This window comes from Chlamydomonas reinhardtii, chromosome 3 (assembly GCF_000002595.2).
Source record: "Chlamydomonas reinhardtii strain CC-503 cw92 mt+ chromosome 3, whole genome shotgun sequence".
In the NCBI taxonomy this organism is placed as follows: Eukaryota; Viridiplantae; Chlorophyta; class Chlorophyceae; order Chlamydomonadales; family Chlamydomonadaceae; genus Chlamydomonas; species Chlamydomonas reinhardtii.
The window spans coordinates 561,492-578,681 of NC_057006.1; the positions used below are offsets into that span (position 1 = coordinate 561,492).

The following is a 17,190-nucleotide window of genomic DNA, read 5'->3' on the forward strand; positions in this document are numbered from 1 at the left end:
GTACAAGAATGTAAGAGGCCCGCGATTTGTCTCCTTGCATGCGGCTCTTCCTCCTTTCTCTTTGCAAGCCGAAATGTGGTTGTGTGATTTGTGCAGCTCGAAATGCCTTACTTTCAAGCTTCGAGCCAACCCTTCGACGCCGAGGCCCCGACACGACACGCGTGCAACACTTTGTCAGGCGGGTTCCAAGGTCATGGACACCGCGAACACATAACTTCAGCGCGGTCGCGTCCATCCATGCCCCGCTTTGTGGCAGCCATCATAGCGTTACGTACCAAAAAACGCACAACCCTGGCCTGTACACGTTGTGAGCCGACAGCATGCCAGTTGACTTGTCGTGTACGTCTTCGGTCTTCCACTCGTCCTGCTGTCAGTACTTACGATTACGATGGATGGTCGCCACTTACCAGCGCAATCACACGTGTGGGCTTGTGGCGCCGCACGCTCAGGTAACACACAGTACTACAGTACAGCAGTTATGAAAGCTACAGCATCCAGATCATTATTAATTGCACAGTGCCCACGCATCCTACGCATCTCAGTACAGTGCCCTCCACGGGTGCGACATGCCCCCATGGTGTAATTCGCATCCATGGTGTGGTGCAATGTCCAAACGTATGCATCATGAGGAACGCGGCTGGATGCGCACTACGCCCCCAGCCTTGAAGTGCAATCTAAGGGAGCCATGCATCGACGATGCTTTTAATGATAACAATCACAACTCTTTGGCATGTGTGCCAACCGAAAGCCCGCTTCGCACCTGCTGGATGCTAGTCGTTATGCCTTATCCTCGTCCATGCATGCTTCAAGCCCGACTACCAGTACATAACCTTTACCGCATGCCAGGGCGCGAGAATAAAGATGCACGAGCAGCAAGTGGGCTCAGTGGCTCCATGCCGGGCCCCGGCGCCACCCCGCCATTGGCTCCCAGCACTGCAGCGGCCCCGGCTGCCAGCGTGTCACCCTGCGGCGTCATCAGCCGCAGCGGCGTGCCCGGCGGCAGCACTGACGGCGGCGGCAGCGATGCAAGCAGGTTGCCGGCACCCAGGGCCGCACCACCACCAGCACCGTCCCACGTGGCTGCCAGCTGCGAAGCCGTCAGCGGATGTGCGGCTGCGGGCGGCGCTGCGGGAGAGGCCGCAGCATTCGTGGAGCTGAGCCGCGGTGTCCGCATGCGTATGGGTGATGAGGTCTTGGCGCGCAATCCCGCCGGCCCCAGGATAGGCCCGGTCGCCCCGGCCGCGTAGACGCGCACCGCCGCCGCCGCAGCGGCCGCGTAAGCGCCGCCCGGGCTCGTAAGCGCCGCCTGGCCGCCAGCACCGCTCGCACCCGCCACATCGTCCTCGGTGCCGTGGCCGTGGCCACTGCTGTGGTGATGTTGCTGGTGCTGTTGGTGGGTTTGGTGCGGCTGGTAGGGTTGGCCAGGAGGCGAGGCCTGACGCAGGGTGCGCTCTGTTTTTCCCGGCGACGCCGCCGCCTGCTGCTGCCTCTCGCCCAGGTTCTGCGCCTGGCCCTGGCGGGTGGCTGCGTAAAGACGGCCCACAAAGCTGGAGGTGCTCGCGGAGCGGGCTGGAGACGGCACCGGGATGGCCGTGCCCTGCAGCAGCGGCAAGAACGCAGGCACACACGCATACCGTACATGAAAGACTGCGGCATGCGGTCAGCTCGTGTGTCAGAAATCCCTAGAGTGCTGTGCGCGAGTGCACCCCATCCCAATGGTACATCCCACCACAGGACTACCCTCCTTACCTTCAGCTCGAGGTTGAGGCCGGTGTAGTCGGGTCGTTTCATTTCCTCGCCGCCATCCACGATACACTCCCACTTGCCCGTGTCAAATCCCGCTGCAGGCCTAGGGCCCGGCGCCCCCGGCGCGCCTGACCCAGCGCCGTTACCGTCAGCAGCGGCTGTGGTTGAGGGCACGGCGCCCCGGCGCTTTGCCGCGGCTGCGGTGGCCGCGAGGTGGTCCGGCAGGTCCACCGTGACACGCAGGATGTCTTCCTGTAGGCCAATACGGTATGCGGGATTGAGGAGGGAGGAACCGCAGGACATTTTGGAAATGTTGGGTCGGTGCCGGCCGCCCAACAATAGCTTCCAGGCAATGCAGCTGCTGGCAGGCACTATGCCGGGGCACTTGTCTGCTCTGACAGAGCAATGCCTTTGGCCGCGCATCCCATGACAGCATGACACCGCCCCGGCAGACACGCTGCCTGCGCACCTGCACGTCGGCGCACAGCTCGGTTGTGATGGGCGTGGACGACTCCAGGGTGGGCGAACTGTTGATCTCCAGCAGCCACTGTGGCGAAGCAGGTCAGGTCAGGTCAGGTCGCGGGGAGGGGCTTCAGGCCACAGGTCGGGGGCGAGGGCGGCGAGGAGGAGGTATTAATACTCCAGGTACACGAGATCCAAAAGCCGAAAGCAGTGTGCGGAGTGCGGAGGAGGTATGTCCGTAGCGGTTGCAGCCGGGTTAGGATACAGCGTCCGAGTGAAGTGGGTCACGTGACAACGCCAATACGAAAGGTGTGCACGGAGCCAAGCTGCAACCAACCACAGCCAAGTAAGCAAGGACCGGCACAAACTGGCCCTTAACCCGCTACTAGCCCGCCCACTACCCAACCCAAGCGCCACCACGCAAAGCGAGCGCACAGCCGCTCTCACCACTCGCAGCTGGTCGTCAATGAGGAAGTCGTATCCGTACAACTGGCAGGAGCCCTTGCGCGCCGCGATGAGGTCCTGCGCGCACTTTAGTGTGCAGATGACAACGTGCTTCATGGCGGGCTGCAGCAGACACTGCCACAAGTCAGCCCGCCCGTAGGTCTCCTCCAGCCAGGTCTGGAAGCGCGGGATGGACCACATGTTGCCGTTGGCCGTGATTTCATCTGCGAGGAGGTTTCCGGAACGGAGGGGCGCGGGCGAGGGCGGCGGGGTTGTTGCGGGGATCGGGGAGTGGCCGAGTGGGGTACGAGGGGCACAGAACAGCTGGTGCGTGTTCGGGTTGAGCGAGTCGGGAGGAGGCGGCTGCTGCACTATTTAGGATACCCGAGACACACACGCGCACTTGACGTGCAGGCATGCGACGCTGCCCCTGCCCCTGCTGGAGCCGCTCACCTTCCTTCAGCGGCCCCTCGTAATACTTGGCCACCGAGTTGTTGGTGAGGTGCTGGAAGATGTCCAGGTTGTTGGGGTCGTAGTCGCTAGCCGCAACTGTGCGGCGCAACAACGGCAAACAGGCGAGAGTCCCATAGGGCGGTAGAGGCTCAAAGCAGGGCAGGTGTATCAGGCATAATGCGAGGACGCTGGTCAGTGCAGGTCACAAGGCAGGCGAGTCCGGCGCCCCACGACCCAGGTCTTGCCCACGCTCCCGGTGCAACCTGTGTAAAACCAGCGGTGTGCCCACTCACAGCGCAAGTAGCAGGTTGAGTAGAACCACACACACAGCGGGTTCCAATCCGTCACCAGCACCCTGCATGTGCCGGGCACTTAGGTCCTTGTTCCCGAGTTGAGGACCGGGATTCGGTCAGCTCATCTGTCCACCGACCGCGCAGTGAGTGCCCAGTACCGTATGCATATGTGCACGGCTTGCGTAAACTGGAAGGGTCGCTGGCAGAGCATGTGCTGCCCCACTGCCTCACCACTGGCGGATGTCAAACTTGCGGTGCCAGATGATCAGCGGCCGCTCCACATACTTCTGAGCCACCCAGCGCGCCTCCAGACCCTGCGCCTCCTCGCCACGTGTGTATTGCAGCAGCGCCTCTGGGTCGTTGAAGAGCCGGATGCCGCGGCCGCGGCTCTTGCCCGCCGGCTTGACGATCCAAATGTTGTTGGTGCCGCTGATGTGCGTCTGCACCACACTGGTTGATAGCGCCGCCAGGATGGCCTCCGCCGCCTCGCGCCAGGTGCCGTGGTCCAGGGCCTGCTGGCGGCGGCGGGAGGGGCAGTGCCGTGGGTCGCGGCCGGTGTTGCATGTACGTCACGAGGCTGTGGAGAGCGCCGGGGCCCCACGGGGCAGCCATGGACTGGTGCAAAGCCGATCTCAAGCGCTCATATCTAATGGCCCAACTCAGCCCCAGTTCCGGCCCCCAGCTGGCCTGGCCCCCCGGCCTGACGCATGCTCACCTGCAGAGCTGCATCGTCGTAGCATATGGCTGGCAGGTCGGTGGGCAGCCAGCTGGGGTCGGGGGGATCACCCTCGCCGCCGTCCGCACCACCACCCACAACGTTCCCGCTGCCGCCGTCCGAGCTGTTGCCGGCGCTGGCGCCCCCTACCGCCTCCTCGGCACAGGCGTCGCCGCCATCGCTCCCAACCCCGCCGCCCTCAGACCCGGCGCCGCCTGCTGCCGGCGCGGAGTGCCTCCGGCGCCGCGTCCTCCCTGCCGCTGCCACCTCTCGCAGCAGCTCGGCCGCGTCTGCCACGACCACACGTCCCCGGCCCCGGCCCCGAGCGTTGCCATTGCCGTCTCCCTGGTCCTCGGCCCCATCCTCCACATCTGATGACGAGCTGGAAGAGGCCACACCGCCGTCCACGCCGCCTCGGCGGCTTGGCGCGCCGCTCGCCCCGCCGTCTGCTGCTGCGGTAGGTGCCTCCTGCCCCCGCTCCCCTTCACCGCCCGCAGCACCCACCTCGCCCTCCTTTTTCCCGCCCGCCGGCTGCGTGGCCTCCGCGTCCGCGTCCACTCGCGGCGACCGGCCTTGTGACTTGCCGTGCTTGCGCCGCGGGCTCTTGCCATCGCGCCGAGCTTTTCGCGACCCCGCCCCCGACGCCCCCGGCCTCGGCAGGTGAATGCTTGTGATGAAGCGGCGACTGCTGACCCAGTTGTGGTCAAAGTCCGGCGGCGGTATCAGCGGCGCACTGCAAAACAGCGCCCTGTGCCGCACCAGCTGCTGCCACTGCGCTGGGCTGAGGTCCACCTCCGCCGGCGCAGCGCCGTCGCTGGGGCCGGTCCCGCCGCCGGCACCCGCGCCGCTGCCTGCGCCGCCTGCCGCTGCTGCATGGACCACCCGCAGATGCCGCTGCTGCCGCAACCGCGCAGCGATGACCCTGCGCCGGGCAAACAAACATACCGTGGTGGGTCATTCCATCGCTAGTACGAAAGTTGTTTAGGTAGAGGCACGATGCACATGGGTACCAGGCTCGGTGTCACCAGCTGGAAGCTGCGCCTCACCTGCACGCCAGGCGTAGTGATGGCAGGTCCACGAGGGGATCCGAGCTGGTCCGCTGCTGCAGCCGCCCGCTCGGCTGGTTGCCACCATCCCCCGCGTCCACCCCCTCTCCACCCCCGGCTGTTGCACCAGCCCCCTCCACCTCCACGGCGCCTGCGTGCCCGGAGCCTGCCGCGCCGCCGTTGGACGCGGCGGCGCAACCACTGGCACCGCTGCCGCCGTGCCCACCGCCCGTCCCGTGTTTGGAGCTGCTGATGCTGTGACCAGACTTCTTGGGTGGCCCTGTGTAGGGCACATGCTCGGACGTTACCGCGCCATCCAGCAGCGCTCGCTTTATCAGTGACTCGGCGGCCGTCCACCGCACGTCCTGGAAGAACTCCCGGCGACCGGCTTCGTCCGAGATGTCATACGCCCTGCGGTTGTCACGTTTCACCAGGCCGGGCTTCCTGTTAACACTGTCAGTGAAGTGGAGAGACTGGATGGTTCCCTCTTAAAACCGAAGTAAACCCGTGCTCCAACCAGCCAGTCTAAATACCGATGGTGGCAAAATAAGTGGCAAGGATCATTTAGAGATAAACCTGTGCAGTTGTGCGAAGGCCCGGAAAGGGGATGGGAGTTTTCGTACGACACGGTTTCCGCGGCGGTTTTTCCCCGGCTAGCATATGATATCCAAGAAACGCGCGATGCTTGATGAAAAGAGTCAAATACGCAGTGGTGTGAATTTAGGCACATAGGAGCATTCAATGCAGAAATCCATCCGTGACTGTTTCCGCGCTCATTCCGCTGGCAAGATGGACGCAAACTTCAAATTCAGGTAACTTGACCTGTGCCGGGCAACCCCAGGGGCAAAGCTCACCTGGGGTAAAAGGCCGCCGCATCCGCCGCCTCCCACCATACCATCTCCCGCACGGTGTGGCACAGCCCGTGTTTCGTGGTGAGGCACTGCGCGTTCTTGAAGTGGTTGACGGTCTGCCCCGGCCACAGCTGCTCGTGCGCGATGTCAAGTGGGTTGGCTGCAAGGGGAGCCGGCACAGGGCCGCCGACACGACAGCCGGTTGTGTCAGGCAACGCAGGCCTTAGACAGCGACGCTGCCCTTGCCCTATAGACTCAATGCATGGACAAGCGCTGGTGCCGTATCCTGCGGTCCCCCTCACTCACAGCTCCACTTGTAGTCGAAGAAGGGCGAGTTGTGCTCCGGGTTCTCGAACCAGCCACGCGACACCAGGCCGGCACGGATACCGTGGCTGCAAGCACACACGCACACACACACACAGTGCTCGCTCCGCTTCATGTCCAGGGTTTGGCACGTTGCAATTATAGCTTGGCGCCGCCCCACTACCGCCATGACCGGTGTGGCCGAGTGCCATGCCGCTCCACTCACCTGTGGTTCCCCGTTCCCGAGATGCAGAACACGCGCTGGCCCTCCGGCACCTTCATGCGCTGCCGCCACTGCGCCAAGCCTGATGGAGAGACCGGGAAGTTGCTGCTGCTGCTGCTGCCGCTGCCGCCGTACGCTTTGCTCGGCGACCGCGTCGTGGTCAACAGTGCACCGCCCGCGCCCGGAAACGGCGGCGCCGCCTGGCGACCAGGCGACGCCTGCGTCCGGCCTGGCGCCCGCCGCTCCCTCCGCCGCGTGCCGCCGGCTCCCAGCGCCTGGTCTGGCCCCTCGTCATCCGCCGCGTCCCCCGCCTCTGCCACGTCCTCTTGCACCGGGTTCATGCCGGAGGGGTTGCTCAACGTGGCGCGGCGCTGGCGAGCAGGCCCCAGGACCCGTTGCCCCGACGCCGAGGCGCTCACACCAACGCCTCCGCTGCTGCCGGCGCCCCAGCTGGCCAAAGACCCCGCCATGCCGCCTGAATTGAGGGACACTGAGCGCGTGAGCGGGTTGGGCCGCCGACTCGCCTCCGCTGCAGCGCCCAGGCTGAGGACGCTCTCTGGCTGCTGCTCAGCTAGCGGAGGCAGCTTTGGCACAGTTGACGGGCTGCCGCACCGATCATCCACTGGCCCGCCACCAGGCAGCGGCGATGAGGTGCAGCTGCCCGTGGTCTTGCCCGCGGCTTCGCCATCGCCTGCGGTGTCGCCATCGCTGGCGCTTTCCCCTTCCCCGCGTGTCGACGCGCGCGGGTAAAGCCTATCAAAGGACGCCCCCAGCACCTGTCGCCTTAGCTTTGCCTTCTTCCTCTGCAAGTGAGCAGCCGCGGATGATGAGTGGGCAACACGCAGGGCACAGCACGTACAGTTCGATGTCCGGGATAGCGCATGTCTTCGTCGCCTGTGCGCGGCCAACGCAATTGAGGAAGTTCAACAACTGCAAATACCTGCTCCTGTTCCAGGTGCAGCGCCTGTTTGTCCTCGGCAAGCTTTTTCTGGGCCGCGAGTGCATTCAGGTAGGCCTTGTTGCGGTCAGCCCAACTCTTCTCCTTCGCTCCGGAATCATTCACTTTTGTAGAGTCGCTTGGTTGCATTTTCGACGTATACGGCAAACGACGGTCAACGTCGCTGTTGGAAGCTCGTCATTTGAATAGAAGCTCCGTGCCCATTTGATATGATGATAGTGTCATAGAAGTATGTTCACAACAACCGCATGTCAAGCGCAACTTCCCTTTTGGGGCCGTGTTGCTCGCGTGCCACTCGCTGTCATACACGGCCGTCCCGTCCACACACTTCCCACCGCGGCCACCAACGTCATCGAAGACAGCTTCGAAGCCATAATCCGATGGTTGCCGGTGTCTAAGCTGCGTGGCCCCTTCATGCGACCGCATTTAGGAGCCTATTGCTGCCCTAACGCCAACGCGCAGCCCCGCAAGAGGTCCCAGAGGTGGTCCCGTTCCCGCCGGCCGCCGTCGTTCGCCCGGTTCCGTCGCAGACTGCGGGCCTTGATGCTACTGTTCACTTGGATGTAAGAAACCTGACATAGGCCGATCGCCCGACACCGACTACCTAAGACTGCTTGAGGGGGAAGTTACGGAAGGCGTTCACGTACAGGAGCACGCACGATGATTGGTGGAAGCTGGGGGTTTGGCCTCTCAGTGCCCACCACACAACGTCCGCACACATTCTTTTCCTGCTGCATGGAAAGGTGTAAAGGTGCTCTTGGTCCTGTTGAGTGCAGGCATGCAGTCCTGGAACCGCATCTGCTGATACTGGGCATGCCCCGTGCCCAAATGTTGTCATGGCATGGGATTCCGAGAAATGAAAGCGAAAGATTATGTTACAAAAACATGTCATCTCTCAATCTCGTACAGGTAACGTACGAGCACATCCGTGTGTGTTTCGTTCATTGCAGCCACCGCAGCTGCCTGCAGCAGTGCAGCTGCTGCCGCACAGGGCATAAAATAATACTGCAGCCAAGCAAACAAGCCAGTTGGGCATGGACACAACTGCCTTTGCTTACGGAACATGTGCCCTTATTTGTACCGTGTCAAAATTGCCACGCAGAAAGCATCGGTGCCATGCAAAACGCGTCTCCCCTTGCACAATCACGCCGACGTGCATCCACAGACGCATGCGCGCACAGTAGCGTGACGCAGACCCCGGGATCCGCCCCACGCTGCATGCGGTAGTGACTTCACCTCTTGCAGATTGAGAACAGGTGCTAACCAGGGATGTTGACTACCGTATCGTGTGTGTTCTGTTCCTTGACACTCTGTGAATCTGCCGCCAGGGCCGACTCAGCCCAACTGCAATCACATGTAGGCGGCAATTCGTTAACGAAGTGCTTGCGAGTATGCATGCACACCGTACGCAAGTGCCAGTTCAATGCGTACCTGGGCGAGCACTGCACTCGCTGCGACACCTAGCCAGTAACCATGTCACATGCCATCCTTACAGAGTGTAAGAGTGTAACGTCTTATCTGTCCATTTATTGTCTAGTATGGTTACGAGCTTGGACCCTATGATACACTTACAGCCTAGGCTCACACCTGGCCCACTCACACCTTTTTAAAGTTGCCTTCCTCGCGTCATACGTTCCCTGGGCATAGCAAGCCGCAATAAACGGCGTGTCCCCACTACTTCTTCGTCTAGCCGTTAACGCTGTAATAAGGGGACGCACCCATGCCCTCAAGCCCCAATCACCAGATATGATCACGGCAGGTAGCCGCGGCAGGGCGCCCACTCCAGCCACTGCAGGATACGCAGCTCCAGACTCGCTAGCTCAGACGCGCTGGTCCGCGACACAGCCGCCAGCACGCGCACCGGCGGCGCGGTGCGGCGGTCCTCCTCTAGCTTCACAGCTAGCCACAGGCAGGCCGTGGCGCAGGCGCGCGGCAGCGAGGCCGCACCTGAGAAGCTGCCGCCATCGCTGGGGCTGCCGCTGATGGACAGGCGGGCAGGACGCGTCGGCACCAGCAGCTGGGACGTGCTGGAATCATAGATAGATGTGGCCGCGCCGGCCTGCGGCAAGGCGCCGCCGGTGCACGCGGCGCAATGGCAAGCGGACTGCTGGGGGCAGCAGGGCGCGCCAGGGCAGGCTGTGCAGCGGCCGCCGCGGGGCTTGAGGTCCACGGTGCGGATGGACTGCAGGATGGTCACCATGCCGCTGCAGCGCTGCCAGATATGAAGGGCGAGGCGTGCCGTGGAATCCAGGTCGAGCTGCATGGAGCGCGCCGCGCACAACAGGTACTCCTCCGGCCCCAGCTGGGCGAAAACGGCGGGCTGCGGGCACAGCTGCAGCGCGAGTGCCGGCGGCGTCGCGGCGGCCACAGGACTCGTACTGGCGCCGAGAGGCGCCCATGGCTGGGCGTTGAAGCTGCGTTGGCTTGTCGAAACCGTCGATCCTGACCCCGTCTGGACAAGGCCGGACTGCTGCGAGGCATGCGGCACGGACGGCGGCTGGCCGTGTAACGCCGAGGTGTCCGTGCAGCAGTCTAGATACGCATATCGAGGACGCTGGTTGGTGAGTGCCGCTGTTAGCTCAGGGGACCGAGTCCGTTTATCCCCCCCGTGACATCCTGGTGGCCGCAGCGGGAAGCGGTCGTCATGGTGGCGCCATGAACCCGTAGTCGTCACGGCCGCAGATTCCAATTCGTAATCAGCAACGTCACCAGCAGGACTAGTCACGAGCTGGACATGCTCAGTGGCCCGGTAGCAGGTGGCGTTTCCGGTCGCGCAGGCACTAACACTCGATTGCGTCGGTTGACGAGCAGGTTGCGCCAGTTCAGGCGCTGCGGCCCAAGCGCCGGTCGCTGGAAATAAAGCCATCAAGCGTTATACGTAGTCGCGCGTTGGCGCCCGAGCGCACGGGGCAAGGTTGAAGCGACGCACCAACCGGTGTCACCAAAATCGAGTGTGCCGCAATCGATTTGGAGCTCCTGTATAATCACACATAGCAGCTGTCAGGTTATGGATGTGTCACTTGTGTTCACCGCGAAAGGTCTGTCACCACCACGACTCATCCGGCCCGACCTCAGGCGCTATGTGAAGGCGTGATGCCCACAGCCACCACATTGCCCCAAACCCGCCTATTATACCGCTGATATAGCTCAAGACAGCAGGCGCGATGTGAGAAGTACAAGTAAGGGCAATTGCCCCGCCTCACCTGACGACTCAACAGCCGCACAGATGTTTTGTAGCAATTGAGCGGTTAATAAATAAGGCAGAGCATGCGTGTGGCAGAAACAGCAGCTCAAAGCGCAGGTAGTGCCCGAAGAGCCACTTCACGGAAACTCAGACTCAGCAAGCGAAGAAGCTGACTTCCAAGTCGATGTCTGTGTTATGTGTAGCTCTGAACTGGAATAGGCCACTAGCGGGTCACTGCCGGGGAGGGGGCCGTACGACTCGGATGTCGCTGCAGAGGCTGCGTCACCTGCAGAGCACTCCACGAGCCTTATAAGCAACTTGATAGCGTCTTGCTAATGCAGGCTGGATGCGCAGGGGGCAAGCGCGAATCCTGAAACACTTGTGTCAGTCGACGGGCGAGTTGGTCTCCGCTGAGAAGATTTATTACCGTTGTTGGGAAATCAAGTTTGTGTTGTGTATAAGTGCGTGCTATGCATGACTGAGCACAAAATCCATGGAAACGCCGCATCTAGAAAACGACGACGAAAAACGGTTCGTGTGCGGAGCCGCGACTCCCGCGCCGGTGGCTTGCGCGGCCGCGGCAACCTTAAAGATAATTATCCGACTCAACCTAAAGGCTCAGATGCACTGACAGGTTTTCGAGAACCAGTTTCGCAGCATACGGTTTTGCGCTTCGTAAGCACTGCGCTTTTCGGTGTTGAACTCCGAATTCGACACCGACGAGTGTGCCTTATTTAAACACATTATGGAGTGGCATGCTTTGGACTTTTGTGCAGACTCATTCAACGACTTCTTTGCTATGTCATGCCGTTATGACTTGTTTGGCGACGATGGGCCCACACGGATCCTTAATTTCGGCAGTGCAAGTGCCCAGGGCATTCAGATGACAAGTAAACCTATACGTGGAGACGCCTGTGCAGGGATGCAACTGGGTGCACCATTGAACCGTGCCAGCGCAAGACTCGGCAAGCTGGTTTGCAAGCATGGAATGGCGTTTCCGAAGCTGTAAGGTTTAAGAGTTACGACCGCAACATTGAGCCTCCATCAAGAGGTATTGCGCACGGGGTGTCAATGACAGGGCATCGTTCCAGATTACATGCTGCGTGTTGCCCAGGCCCAGGCCCGACAGCCCCCTGGATGCATCAGAGTACTCAATCAGCACGCCGGGAGGCATAGTTATGCACAACCAACACTGGGAGGCCCCCGAGTCAACTTCCGTATATATGTGAAGTGAACATGCTCACAGTGAGGGCCTCCGCTGCGAAGTCGAGCGGTGCCCATCTTTGCCTCAAACCCAAGCAAGTTTGACCGCCAGCACATGTAGCAGGTCCCAAACAGGGCCCAAATATGTATGGCGATCCCTTCGTGGATTTGCGGGACTGGACGTGCTGCGCTATCCCGCCTGGTGTTGTGGATGCGCGGCGTGCTGCTGGGAGGATGATGGCATGCATGAGGGTGGAGGAGCTGGGCCACACCTGCACCTGCCCTTCCTCCGCACCGTGTCAGGCACCGTCCAGCACCTCCAGCGGCGGCACGCACCGCGACACGGTGGCGGAGCTTAGCGCGGGCCGGGGCCTGCTGGGACTACTCGCTTCAGGAAGGCGTCAATGCGGCCCGCGGCACCCACGCCCTGCCGCCCCGCAGCGCCAGCAGCCCCGCTGCCCTTGCCACCACCCTTGCCGCCCTTCGTGCCGCTGGACTTGCTCTGCAGCTGCATTGCAGGGAAGAGCGCAAGGGCATGAGAGCAGCGGCGTCGGGCACTGTTCCTGCTCGATAGGAATGCTGTGGATGAAGCTTCTGCCCGCTAGTCGCGCGCCAGGTAACAGCAGGCATGCTTCTGCTGTGTACGGGGCCAAAGTCTGTGCGCGTGCGCTAAATGCCCACCTGGTCCATTGCGAATGAGGACGTGAGCGGGAAGCGTGTGGTGCCGCCCCGGCCGTCCGGGCCCTCGCCGATGAGCCTGCTGCCCCCAAAGATACCCAAACCCGCAGCCTGTACCAGGGGCGCGCCGCAACACAAGTTGATTACGAGCGACGCGCATACCGTCCACTATGTTACCAACACCGTGCACTGCGCAGTACGGCGATCATCGTAACCCGCGACTGGCACTAACCTTTTTGGCGAACGAAGGCACTGTGGAGGCCGCCCCCGCCGTCGCAGCCGTACCGGCTGCACCTGTGGCGACGGCTTTGCCGCCAGCCGCTCTGCTGCCGCCTCCAACGCCGCCTCCTCCGCTTCCGCCTCCTCCTCCTCCGCCTCCTCCGCCACCGGCGAACAGCCCGCACACCGCCCTGGGCAGCGCTGGCACTGGGTCGCCGCAGTCATTATCACCGAGCAGGATGGGGTCCTCCTCAGCGCCCACCACCGCACCTGCCTGCGCCACCACCTGCTTTATACCCGCTCCAGCGCCCCAGGGCCCCTGGCCTGGTTGCATCTCCTGCCCTGCCTCTTTCTCCTCCTCCTCCTGCTCCTCCTCCTCCTCCTCCTCCTCTTCGCCACAGAAGTCCGCAAGGGTGGCCAAGCCTTCGTCGCCGTCGTCGTCGTCGTCGTCTTCCCCGCTGCCGCCGGCTCTGCCGCCTGCGCATGCACCGCGCTTCGGCGCCCACGCCTTCTGGGCTTCCATCTGAGCCAGGAGCAATTTCGCCTGCTCCTTATCGCCCAGCAGGTGCACACCGCCGTCGCCGCCGCCACCGCTCTGGCCCGGCGCCATCGCCTCGGCAGCGGCAGCGGCCCCTGCTGCCTGCTGTTGAGGCTGTTGCCACGCGGCGGAAGAGCGGGAGGCCACTTGCGGCTTGCCGGCGGTCGGCTCAGCGAGGTGCTGCTGCCGCGGCGCCGCAGATGGCGGAAAGGCAGCGGGACGCGCGCGCGGGCCATGCTGCTGCTGTGGCTGCTGGAGTTGCCTCGGTGGCGCGGCGAGGGCCGCGGGCTGTGTGGGCACGGGCGTCAGCGACTGCGACCCGCTGCCCTGCCGCTGCGCCTCCGCCAGCTGCGCCTGCAGCTCATGCAGCTTGTACTGCAAGAGGCGGACCCGGTCATGCCGAGCACAGACACACCTTGCTGTGAGCCACAACCAGGACGGAGGCTATCCTACTTTATCTCCAGCCCATTTTGCGTTGCAACGTCCATCCACCAACATCCCCATCCACTGGTGCCGCCCGCTCCCGTCCGCTCCCGCCAGCTCACCTCCAGCTGCATGAGCTCGCGGCGCCGCCTGTCCAGCTCGGCGTCCCGCTCCTGCGGTTGGGGCGGTCCCACGTGTGCAGATGCAGTTGTCCAGTGGTGACAGGTCAGCTGGGTTAGGTGGCTAGATTAGACTGAAAGGTTGCAATTGGCAAAACCCGCGCACGCAGCACCGCCAAAATACGTGCCGGCTGCGACCGACACACATGCGTGTGATAAACGTGCCTTTCCCACATGCACCCGATGCCCTTATGCACCCACCCACAGACACACGCTCGGTCACCTTGACTCGCTCCTCTCCCGCCAGCCGCTCCGCCGCCGCCCGCGTCTCCGTCTCCAGCCGCCCCTTGGCCACCGCCTCCTGCAGCCGCCGCGCCTCCTCCAGCGCCCGGTTGCGCTCTTCAACCTGCGTACATGTGTGTGGTAGGGAGGCAAGGGTGACGCCTAACGTGTGTGTGTGTGGGTGCTGTGGGTGCGCATGTGTGTTTTTGTAAACGTGTGTCAAGGAATGCACAAAACGAGAGGGTCGAGACCATGCGTTCACATTTAATTTAACAGATACCCGCGGGCCCGGCCTTGTTTTGTGCGCGTGTGTAAGCGAAGCAAGTGCACAGGCAACGCGGACTTCGCGGCGCCACCCGCCGATTCCCCTGGACAAACATGAAGTGCAATTAATACGATGTACATAAACTCCGCCTGCACTTACCGTTATCGAGTACACTTGGGCCCAGCTGACCTGCGCGTGACAAACATAATGCGAGTGCCATAACTGTGTGTGTAATCTTCGTATGTCTTCATCATGACAGCGTCGAAGTCCCTGTAGGAGCTATCCGACCCGCCTGCTCCTGCTTTGCATGCATCAAACCCCAGACCCTCTTCCCACCTCCACCCTCGTCGGACACAACCCGCATGACTGGACCAGCTTTACGGGTTAGGGCGCATAACCACCGACCGCCCCCCTGCCCACGGGCACACACGCTCCCACCCCACTCGCCTTGTCGTCTCCCGCCAGCTCCATCAGCTCCGCGGCGGTGGGCGGCGCGGTCCCCAGCCGCGCCCGGCAGTTGGCGGCCTCGCGGCGCGCGCGCATGAGGTGCTGGTCCTTGTCTCCCAGGTCACTGCGCAGCTTGGCCTAGGGGTGGGGGCGTGGCGTTGGAGGATGGGCATATACTCAGGAAGGGACTGCAGTGCTACCAGCACGCAGTCCGAGAGGGTGTGTGGAGCGAGTGAGTCAGAGGGCGAGTGAACGTGCACGAAGAAGGCTGCAGTTGAGACGATTCCGGGAGCACGTTGGCCGTTGGAGATCGCGTCAGGGAACCCGGCTCAGGCAGGGAACCTGCATCATCAAGGCTATGGCTGCCTCTGATGCCTGCGGCACCTCCCCAGCCCCGGGCATGCCCGGCCACAACTCCCGCTTGCCCACGCGTCTACCCCCTCCACGGCCTGCCCCACCCGCCCACGCCGCCGCGGCCGCCGCCACCCCGCCACCCACCAACTCCATGCGCAGCCCCTGCAGGCTCTTGGCCCGGGCCGCCGCCTCCTCCTCCAGCCACTTGACGCGCGCCTCCAGCCGGGTGCGCTCCGACTCCAGCCTGGGGTGCGGCGGAGGCGTGTGTGCGAGAGGGTGGACCGCCAGGTGAAGGGTCGACGGCTACGTCGACAGCATTTGGGTACGGTCACATCCATGTCATATACAATACCCCAGTGCACACGCGGCTCGGCCGACTGTGTGGCACTAGGCTGCCAGACCCTCCCCCCTCCCGACACCGGTGGCCTTGTGCGGAGCGGGTGCCTGCACTACCAACTTCCGACGGCCACAACCACACGACTGAGACCGAAGGTTATTGCTGGCGCGCTCGTCTCGCATTCCTGAGCCTGGATCGGTCTTCATGTGATGATCGGACATTATGGATAGGCTGGGCCATACAACCCCGTCCCGCCCCACCTGGCCGCGGCCAGCTTGTGCTCGTGCTCAAGTGCAGCCAGCCGCTGCTTGCGCCGCTCCGCCTTCTCCTGCATGTGCGCAGTGCGCATAGTGTGGACGGGGCGCCAGGTAAATGCTGGGCTGGGTTGGTCGGCAGTTGACCCCTCTAGGTCGCTCCAAGCAGGAGCAGCTGCGAACACACACAGTGTCCCATCATGCTTTGTGAGCACTCACATGCGCACATATCTTACACATATAAGCGCGCGTGCACACACGCACACGCGCACTGTCCTGTGTAATACGCTTCCTGGTGCTTTCCAGCAAACACACAAACCCACAGTCCCAGCCACCCATTGCGGTCTGGGCCACACCCACCAGCGCGCGGGACGTCTCCTCCACTTGCAGCACCAGTGTGCGCTCCAGCTCCGCACCCCGCTGCCGCTCCTCGTCCAGAGCCTCGCGCAGTCGCTCCGCCCGCTGTTTTGCCGCCGCAAGCACCGCCGCATCCACACCGGGCTCGCCGCCGGCGGCCGCCGCGCCCCCACCTACACCTCCAGGCAGCGGCGACGCGCCGCCAGCCCCTCCCCGGTGTTTTAGATGAAAGAGCTTGATTGGCTTGCCCGTTTGGCACGGGCACTTTATCTTTGTGCCTGCCACCTTCGCGGGTTGCTGCATTGGTTCATTGTTACACAGGATGTGTGGGGCTGGCTTGCTGTTACTGGTGTATTGAGCGGGAGGCATACGGCAGGAGTGGATAGGGAATGCTCAAATAAATGCTTGCCATGCGCAACGCAGCTGCTGTGCCTTACCCGGCAAGTTGGGCATTCCTTCTTGTGTTGCAAAGCGCGTGCGAGGCACTGCGACAGCAACATGGGGTTAAGGGTGTATCAGCTGCGACCTGTGAGGCGGTGGCTGACCCAAAGGAGGGGCCGCAGCGCGCGCGGCACCCGGTGGACACAAGTATGAGCCGGTTGCCTCCAAGTTCAGGCCATCGCATTTACCTCCTCATGGTAGACGTGCCCACACCACAGAGTCGCGTACACGCCTTGCGCCGATTCGCCATAACAAATCGGGCACTGCAGCTCCAAAGCTTCGCCATCGCCTTGCATGATGCTGCCTAACCGTCCTGGCTGCTAGATTATCTAGTTCACATTCTGATTTGCATTACCATAACATTCAGCGCTCATAAAAGTTCATCAACGTGAGCGAGGCAGACAAAGAGACAGCTGCCGAAGGAAAGCTCGATCCGAGCAAGGTCACGTTCGGGGATAGAGTCACGTTCAGACGTGGCTACCTTGCTTTAAGCAGATTCCTTGCGGGGTGAGGCAGCGCACAGCCGAATTCTGACCCATCGTGTTGACACGCCCCAGCACGCCCCATGAGCGCCCTGTCGCTCCCCTGGCCGTCC

General features: G+C 62.7%; 3 protein-coding genes across 3 annotated transcripts; all 3 read right to left on the minus strand.

The window, feature by feature from the left end:
- Positions 1 to 20: 20 nt before the first annotated feature.
- On the minus strand, positions 21 to 7,706 carry CHLRE_03g145447v5 (uncharacterized protein). Its single transcript, XM_001695566.2, has 13 exons — positions 7,477 to 7,706; positions 6,540 to 7,339; positions 6,317 to 6,402; positions 6,014 to 6,170; positions 5,160 to 5,570; positions 4,114 to 5,035; positions 3,630 to 3,910; positions 3,399 to 3,460; positions 3,106 to 3,201; positions 2,656 to 2,876; positions 2,216 to 2,293; positions 1,750 to 1,998; positions 21 to 1,597 (listed from the first exon to the last, which is right to left on the minus strand). Exons 1-13 carry the CDS (start codon positions 7,621 to 7,623, stop codon positions 833 to 835), a joined length of 4,275 nt encoding a protein of 1,424 aa, XP_001695618.2. The 5' UTR covers positions 7,624 to 7,706; the 3' UTR covers positions 21 to 832.
- Positions 7,707 to 8,357: 651 nt separating this feature from the next.
- On the minus strand, positions 8,358 to 11,096 carry CHLRE_03g145467v5 (uncharacterized protein). The gene is made up of 2 exons (XM_001695565.2): positions 10,698 to 11,096; positions 8,358 to 10,470 (listed from the first exon to the last, which is right to left on the minus strand). Exon 2 carries the CDS (start codon positions 10,358 to 10,360, stop codon positions 9,245 to 9,247), a length of 1,116 nt encoding a protein of 371 aa, XP_001695617.1. The 5' UTR covers positions 10,361 to 10,470; positions 10,698 to 11,096; the 3' UTR covers positions 8,358 to 9,244.
- A 164-nt stretch (positions 11,097 to 11,260) lies between these two features.
- CHLRE_03g145487v5 (uncharacterized protein) lies at positions 11,261 to 17,066 on the minus strand. The gene is made up of 12 exons (XM_043060419.1): positions 16,784 to 17,066; positions 16,592 to 16,639; positions 16,158 to 16,451; positions 15,804 to 15,871; positions 15,351 to 15,450; positions 14,853 to 14,990; positions 14,565 to 14,594; positions 14,142 to 14,264; positions 13,862 to 13,912; positions 12,792 to 13,691; positions 12,563 to 12,670; positions 11,261 to 12,389 (listed from the first exon to the last, which is right to left on the minus strand). Exons 1-12 carry the CDS (start codon positions 16,889 to 16,891, stop codon positions 12,237 to 12,239), a joined length of 2,121 nt encoding a protein of 706 aa, XP_042925548.1. The 5' UTR covers positions 16,892 to 17,066; the 3' UTR covers positions 11,261 to 12,236.
- Between the last annotated feature and the right edge of the window lie 124 nt (positions 17,067 to 17,190).

Excerpts from the sequence above, each read along its gene's own strand:
- CHLRE_03g145467v5 (XM_001695565.2), bottom strand. The coding sequence starts at position 10,360 with ATGGCTTTATTTCCAGCGACCGGCGCTTGGGCCGCAGCGCCTGAACTG.
- CHLRE_03g145487v5 (XM_043060419.1), bottom strand. The coding sequence starts at position 16,891 with ATGCAAGGCGATGGCGAAGCTTTGGAGCTGCAGTGCCCGATTTGTTAT. Across the intron at positions 16,452-16,591 it reads AGGAATGCCCAACTTGCCGG|CAACCCGCGAAGGTGGCAGG; the intron begins GTAAGGCACAGC and ends GAACCAATGCAG. Across the intron at positions 15,872-16,157 it reads AGGAGACGTCCCGCGCGCTG|GAGAAGGCGGAGCGGCGCAA; the intron begins GTGGGTGTGGCC and ends GCGCACATGCAG.
- CHLRE_03g145447v5 (XM_001695566.2), bottom strand. The coding sequence starts at position 7,623 with ATGCAACCAAGCGACTCTACAAAAGTGAATGATTCCGGAGCGAAGGAG. Across the intron at positions 6,403-6,539 it reads TCGGGAACGGGGAACCACAG|CCACGGTATCCGTGCCGGCC; the intron begins GTGAGTGGAGCG and ends GTGTGCTTGCAG. Across the intron at positions 2,877-3,105 it reads CGAGGGGCCGCTGAAGGAAG|ATGAAATCACGGCCAACGGC; the intron begins GTGAGCGGCTCC and ends ACCTCCTCGCAG.